We start from the raw sequence: 8,122 nt of genomic DNA on the forward strand, positions 1-8,122 counted from the left end.
CATTACCCATTCAAGCCGTCTCCAGCTATTATTAGTCTCAAAGTGGGTTCCTCGTCATCGAATTTAGATTTATGTATGTTCGTTTAGGTTTTCGCTAAAATCTACACATCGTCTATTTACGTTTAGCCGTGTATAATTTTGAACTGATAGACCACAATGAAGGTAGCTAGTACTCAACAACATTTATCGCCAACTATTGAGCTAATCTAAATGAATAGTGAGATTTGATTGCCACTAATGTAACAAACCAAGGGTTACAAAGTGCTGAAGGAATTTTTGCGGTAATGGATTTTTCGATTTATAGTCCGGGCACGTTAACCCTTAGGTCACTCCCGATCACAAATTTAAATCAAATTATATAGTTCGTTATGACGATCACCATTGTGTTACACTTAAAGATTTAACACCTTTCACGTACAAAATAGGTTTTATATACTGAGTATGAGCCTGGACAAAATCAATTCTGCACACTTATATCATTGTTAATTCATGCTCTATCTCTTCTTCTGAAAACTTGTTAACGATAGGTCTTTTTATGTTACTTTTTGGTCAGATTTGTTGAGTTATAGTCAAAAAAGAACTTCTCATTTTTTCTTTAGTTGCAAGGTGGGCATTTTACTAAAATGATATCACGCAAGCATTGTGCCACAGAAGTAGTCTTATTTAACTAAATAAGGAGAAACATATTCACACGAAGTTTATTACACATTAAGCTTTACTTTTACCGCCAGGTGAAGGAATCCCATTCAGGGTTTTGTAGCAGCTTTTAGAAAATTAAGATGAACATATGTAAACTAAAATCACGCAACCATGCAACTTAAAATGGCATAGCAGAAATACTTCCAGGTAACACCGTTGCTAAGGAAAGTTATCTTTGTTGATCAATATTTTCCTCCCATTTTCTTTGAACAAATACTGGGCACTTAACCGAAAGTATACCCACAGTCATGAAATAAAGAATAACGTTGTATAAGCAGTAGCCTGACTCCTGCTCATATGTATTTATCTTTACAATGTGTATTGACTTTCTGTATATATGGCACGACATGAACGAAGGAAAAACCTTATAATAAGATTTAAATCTCATTGCGAAGTCCCTTTATGCTATATTTCAAACTTGAGACCAATTTCTATGATAAAACTTACTGCAAAGATATCCCCCTTATAAATAATTGAAAGCGTATGTTATAAAACGCAACACATGTAGAAGACAATGACTAGTAGTTTTTACAATCCCTAATCTGTATTTATATAATAGATGTTTAATTGACTCCGTTATTAACGGCTTTCCTCTATAATTGGGTCAAATAAAATAATTAGATACAGATTACTTTTCAGGTTCTATCAAATGTAAAGAAACTAACGAATACTTAAGAAACTGTAAAATGTTTCACACTGATGTTTTGAAGCCTAACACATTGATATATTTCATGAAAACCAGAATGTCGTCATATGATTTGAGCAGGTGCAATTTCTTGGCTAAGTTATTAATTGGTTTCTATGTTTTGTTTGTTACTGATTTAGGGTTAATAGCACTTTACAAGAATATTTGCTAGACCACCTACTGCCCTTAATACTATTTTCTTCATCGTTTCTTGTGCTGTGTCTCGTGACCATGATTATGCGCCATTAATCGACACCTCAATTTCCGTTCTAACAAGCTTCTCCAAAGAATGAACACATATCTTGCCCAACCTTTCACTGCACGTGATTTTCAGCTTCTAAGACCGTGATTAAGCATACCAAAAGGAGAAAAGTTCATTGGAACTGCATTGGTTGATTTGACAAATATGTGGTCGAGTGGAATTGCAGTGATTCCAGTTCATTGAAACTGCATTGGTTGATTTGACAAGTATGTGGTCGAATGGAATTGCAGTGAATCCAGTTCATTGGAACTGCATTGGTTGATTTGACAAATATGTGGTCAAATGGAATTGCAGTGAATCCAGTTCATTGGAACTGCATTGGTTGATTTGACAAATATGTGGTCAAATGGAATTGCAGTGAATCCAGTTCATTGGAATTGCATTGGTTGATTTGACAAATATGTGGTCGAATGGAATTGCAGTGATTCCAGTTCATTGGAACTGCATTGGTTGATTTGACAAGTATGTGGTAAAATGGAATTGCAGTGATTCCAGTTTCTTTGTTCATCATTCTCATAAAAAAATAGCCTTTGGTTTCGATTTGTGTCTTCAGACTCGAAATTGCGCTTATGAGGCTTTAAAAACTGAAATACTTGTTTATGATCTGAAACACACCCAGCTTTATAACAATGGTGTTTCTGGGTCAAAAACTCCTCTTTTGCAACCATAAACTTTACTTTGCAGTTGCAGGTTTTGCTCTGAAATGCTTTGTGTTTTGTTTCAGAGCCTTTTAATTTCCTAATCGCTCTGTTTTACGAGTTGTTCCCTGGAAAATATTGACCAAGGTTTTCATATCACAACATTTCTTTAACAATCTAGCCATACGAGTATTCGCAAAGGGTTGTGACGTAGCCTTCCAGTCGTCAGTCTATCAGTGGCAGCACTGGCATAACCTTCCAGCCACGAGTCTATCGGTGGTAGCTCTGACGTAGCTCATCGGTAGCAGTACTTCTTGAATCATGGTTTTTAATTATTTTTTAATTGAAACATACCAGGTATTAATGATAGGCTTTGTCGCCCCTAATGCCAGATCACGTATCTGCGTTGGTACTCCTGTATTATCATATACAATTTTTGTTTTATAATATGAGGTTAATCCTCTGTATTAGGTTATCCTACAGATCGAGGATAACTTTTAAGTTTATCCATTTCACCAATTGATGTATTGTAGTGTTTCATTTAGCCTTATAGTATTTTATTAACCAAATATGGTTCTTTTGGATCGTTGTTTCTCGGTTAGAATCAAATTAATTCTGGAACTATTACCAGATCTTGAAATTTGCTCTGTTATTTTAGTTCGTTTATGCAATATGTCAAAATTTTATGAATATATCATTGAAATGTATTTAACAAAATGTCATCAGTTTTCTGTCTTTTAGATAGGTTTTGATTCTCTGAATCACCTACCACTTAATCCTCCCAATACAAACTTGAACGAAAGTTGCAGATGCCAATGGAAGAGTTTTGTATTTTGTTTTGATTGTATATTATTTTATGGTAATACTTTTTAATAGCAATATCAAGCACGTTTTCTGTACATCACTTCCATTTTGTAAAATATGCTGTGGTGTATATCTATATAAACATAATAGTACTCTCTGTTGATGTCCATGTAACCACTTCTCAGGATGTGGATGGAGCGTCACCAAAATTGGTATGGAGGTTAATTAAGTCCATGCAGGAGTACATATAAATTTTTAGTTTTGCCTTTTGCGGTTTTTATGGGCGTTTTTTTACAATTACATATAAGGGAAGCAACTTTTCATGTTCTTAGGTAACTTTCATTAATCATGAATTTACACAACTTCCGTCCAGGGGACTGGTACTACGGCTAGTTATAAATAATATTTCTGACTTATGGACACTAATTGTTTATTAGAAACTTCCAATTTATAAACATCACAAAATTCATATATATAATCTTGTTAACTGTTCTGCGAATAATATTTCATTGTTATTAGATGTAGACATATTTAAAAAATAAATTTATAGAAATATACTAGTATATTAATTCGAAACTTCCAACTATTTGTACTTAATTTCATTTAAATTTTCATAGGTAATACACTAATCTCATTAATTCATACAGTGTCTGAGTAAAGACGTACCTTTAATATTTTTGCTCATTTTATTAAATAATTTTAAACTTTCAGAAAAAAAACAATAAATAAAAGCCCAGAGATATAGCTTTTGAGTGTATTGGTTATTTTTATTTTTGTTTAACTTAATTACAAAGTTTCGACCACTCGAGTGGCCATCATCACGTAATACAATATACGACAGTTTCCTAATGATGGCCACACGTGTGGTCGAAACGTTGTAATTAAGTTAAATAAAGATAAACAATCCACTCGAAATCTGTATCTCTGGACTTTTATTTAAAGTATATGCTGGATTTCCTCTCCTCTTAACAACAGTAAATGTTTATAATGTGCACAGAATTCGTTCAATAAATACATTATAATATTAAAAATAATATATTATACACTAATGTTTATTAAAAGCACCTTTTTTTTTATATGTATAGATCAAGTTATACAAAATGGCCGAGACGAAAAGTAAGTATTTCATAAACATTAATGAGATTTTAGTATGAGAAATTATGTATCTATTTTAGAAAATGATACAAACTAATTTAGAAATTTACAATGTACTTTTCATTTAACTTGAAATTTGCTTTGGTTGTGTAAGTTCTAAGAAGGTCATAAAATTCTTGTCTGTCCTAAACTTTTAAATAATTCACTTGCTGCTGTAAAAATATAAAATCGTTCAATGAAAGAAAATTAACTGGCAGGAAATTTCTGAAAGGCCTAATGTGTAAGGAAAGTGATGAAAGGCCTAATGTCTAAGGAAAGTGATATAAGATTTTCTGAAATGACATAGAGCGACGATTTCATGTGAGATAAGTCGTTCATCATTCTGTAATCGTTACTTGTGGTTCAAAACTAGCGATAAACCTATGACGTATGGGAAATGAGAAATATGCTATGGAGCTTAATTTGGGTAATTGGACGTCATTTTCCTTCAAAGTGTCGTTTTACTTCTGGAGCTAGCCAGCATTCCCCGATCCAAGGGTATTATTATTCATCATTAACGCAGAACGTATTTTAAGTAACACTACAAGATTCTCTGTTACACTTACAGAAAAACGAAACAAAACATAACACAAGTGAAACTAAAAGCCCGGAAACATAGTTGATGAAAAACAAGTTTCTATTTTCTGGTTGATTAAATATAGATTGTATGGATCTGTAATTAGAAGATAAGTAAATAGGAGAAAACTATAGCTGTTTCAGATATTGTGAAAAGTTTAAGAATGACTATCAGTTTTGGATTTACATGTAGGTTGATATTTTAGTTATTGTGAAACAATATTTCATTACAAAAAAGTCAGAGATAGGTGAACATACGAATTCATATCAATTACATTTTGATCTCACGACTGTTAGAATACATGTTCAGAACTTCTAAAACAATATATATATATTCAGGGAGCAAGTTAGTTCTCTTACTTGTAAAACAATACATGTATATATATATTCAGGGACCAGGTTAGTTCTCTTACTTCTAAAACAATACACGTATATTTATTTATTCAGGGAGCAAGTTAGTTCTCTTACTTCTAAAACAATACATATATATATATATTCAGGGACCAGGTTAATTCTCTTACTTCTAAAACAATACATATATATATATATATTCAGGGACCAGGTTAGTTCTCTTACTTCTAAAACAATACATGTATATTTATTTATTCAGGGACCAAGTTAGTTCTTTTACTGATGAAGAATCACCGAAGCACGACGTGCAGCTTCTTGATCTTATTTCCACTAAGAGAGATTTTTCTGGTGAGTTTATTCAGCACATAATTTTTTTTTCAAAAACGATTTTATTAACTATAAAATTGCCGATTTGGTTTAAGTGGACCATGTCCGCCTTGTAAATATATCTATGTAAATTATGTATGCATTTAATTACTTGTGAGTTTATGACTTTGTGACATCAAAAATATGAATCAAAAATACAAACAGTGTTTCAATTAGTCTCACTTATTACTCCAGTACCCCTTGTGCTTCACATAGAAAATGGGTAATTTCAACCAATTGTAGTTTATATTTAATGTGATGCAATATGAAAGTGAATGGTATAAAACTAAAAGCAAGTTGGCAAATGTTTGGTTAGCAATTAAAACAAAGATTAGGAATTTTTGTGGGTAGTTATTAGAAAACTTTTCGTCTCTTTATCTATTGCACAGAACAAACTACAGAAATGCTCTTTCGCATTGTTTTAAAATTTAACTTTTATTACTTGTTGGATTTGCAATCTACCTATGTTAATATTTGATAAAGACCAACCCTCCAGTCGCTCAGTAGTAAGTCCAAGAGCTCACATCGTTAAAAAGCGAATTTCGATACTCGTGGTGATCACAGCACATATAGCACATTCTGTAGCTTTGTACTTAACAACGAACAGGCAGACATACAAATTAAAGGCAGTTGAAAACTGACTTTAACATTACGTTCACACGCTACGATTCGTACTTATTTGTGCCTCTAGGAAAACACATAGTTAATCAGCCTAAAATTTAGGTAAACGTTATTTTTTATGGTATATTACTACATAAAGCCGAGAGAATCAACAGTAATCGTAAATATAAATCAATGTGAAGGCACACAAGCTACTAGATCTGAAAACGGTACACTTGACGATAACTCTGGTGAAAAGATACACATTCAGCAGAATGTTTTACACATAATTTGTATTTATTATTTAAGAGTAAAACTTGTTGTAAATGATCTTTTTATCGTTCCGTTTAAATATCTTCTATGATGTAAACTTGTATGTTATAAAATGTAATTCGTATTAGATTCAATATATTTGTTGTTAATCACAAGAATGCACACTAAACAATCTGTTATATACCCTTTCAGAGCTTTAGTCATGAATTTTAACGCTATAAATCCTTAAGCTTAATATTACTTACCGAGATATTAGAAACGTAAAACGTAATTTTATAGCACTTTCCTATAATGATGTACTTAAGTGTCATTTTTTATCAAATAATTAGAGTAATTTAACTTTGTGTGTATGTGTTTTGTTTATAGCAAAGCCACATTGAGCTCTCTGCTGTGTCCACCGAGGGGAATCGAACCCCTGATTTTAGCGTTGTAAATCCGAAGACTTACCGCTGTCCCACCGTGGGAACAATTGAACTTTCTATGCAGAATAAATATCATAACTATTTCCTCACATTATGTTATGAAAATTATATAAAACAAGATATACCTCTGGGTAATTATAATTTCCAAATAGGTCCACCAGACGTTACTCATACAACTGCCAAATGGATCCATACGACTTCGGAAGATTTTCACGTAGATCTCAAAAAAGGTCAGGAGTCTCCTATAACACCAGCAGAGACAGTTCGGGTAAGAACATGAGTTTTTTTTTCCTTTATTATTAAATTATTATATTACACGTGGTATTCTAATCTATGATTTGTAGGTTCATTGTATTCTCTGCTTATTACGTTGATTTCAATATTTAGAAAGTCTGTGGACATCATAATAGATATTAGCCGATTGTGTTTGCGAAATACTAAAACAAAACATAAAATATTTTCAAACATATGCAGCAGAAATAAAAAAAAGGCTTAATGTTTATTCATCCCTAGGTAGAGAAGGGGGAGAGTGAACAAAACCTAATTATCAGAACATTTTAACTAAAATTAAACATATTTGTCCTTAACTTAATGAGTTTTCTTGCCAGATATAGACGGAAAAATTGATAGATATTGCTTGCTATGTTAGCATGCAGTCTCTGACTCCACCGCAGTAGAAATTGAAGGGCACTTTGTGGGAACCATTTCCGGTATTATAGTCTTTTTTTGTTGTTGAAAACTTACAGAAATATGTATTACTTTATGAGAAATCCATTGTTGAACTATATCTGACATTTAACCTTTTTTTTTCTCTTTGAAAAATCTGCAGAAGAATTTATTATTTTATGAGGAGTCCGGTGTTGTATGCCGATCTATAATTGGATAGCATCCAAAAAACTTATAATTGTTTTTAGTCCGAAGAGTTGAGTGATTTTTTTTTATCTCAATTCAAACAATGGTCTTGGTATTGTTCTTGCAAATTATCTTTGGAACGCTCATTTTACTCGACATTTTTAAGAAACCTGTGAGGAACTGCTGAGACAACGATCCCGAATTTCTGAGTGTTTGTTCTTGTCGAAATGAATGAAAACGAGGTCGAATCCAAGGCTAACCTGCAAACGTAAAGTAGCAAAATCCCGATGTGTTGCAAGTGTCGCGGGTGTGGATAAAATCTCTATGGCACACCAGTTGCTCAAAAATTAGAGGTAAGAAAGGGTTAGAGAAGCTTTGGCAGAGGAGGTGCTGGCAAACGTCCATAGAGAAGTACTACTGCGTACATGAACTCTAAACTTACCAATGCATTCGACGACTT

General features: G+C 32.6%; 1 protein-coding gene across 1 annotated transcript in view; it reads left to right on the plus strand.

The window, feature by feature from the left end:
• The window catches only part of LOC111085546 (hemicentin-1-like), a 133,260-nt gene that overhangs the window by 116,678 nt on the left and 8,460 nt on the right, over positions 1-8,122 (plus strand). Inside the window, exons 10-12 of the mRNA XM_022384630.1 lie at positions 4,174-4,204; positions 5,409-5,497; positions 6,963-7,078. Coding sequence (XP_022240338.1) covers positions 4,174-4,204; positions 5,409-5,497; positions 6,963-7,078 — 236 coding nt within the window. The remainder of the gene's footprint in view (positions 1-4,173; positions 4,205-5,408; positions 5,498-6,962; positions 7,079-8,122) is intronic.

Source organism: Limulus polyphemus, unplaced genomic scaffold (genome assembly GCF_000517525.1).
Source record: "Limulus polyphemus unplaced genomic scaffold, Limulus_polyphemus-2.1.2 Scaffold460, whole genome shotgun sequence".
In the NCBI taxonomy this organism is placed as follows: domain Eukaryota; kingdom Metazoa; phylum Arthropoda; class Merostomata; order Xiphosura; family Limulidae; genus Limulus; species Limulus polyphemus.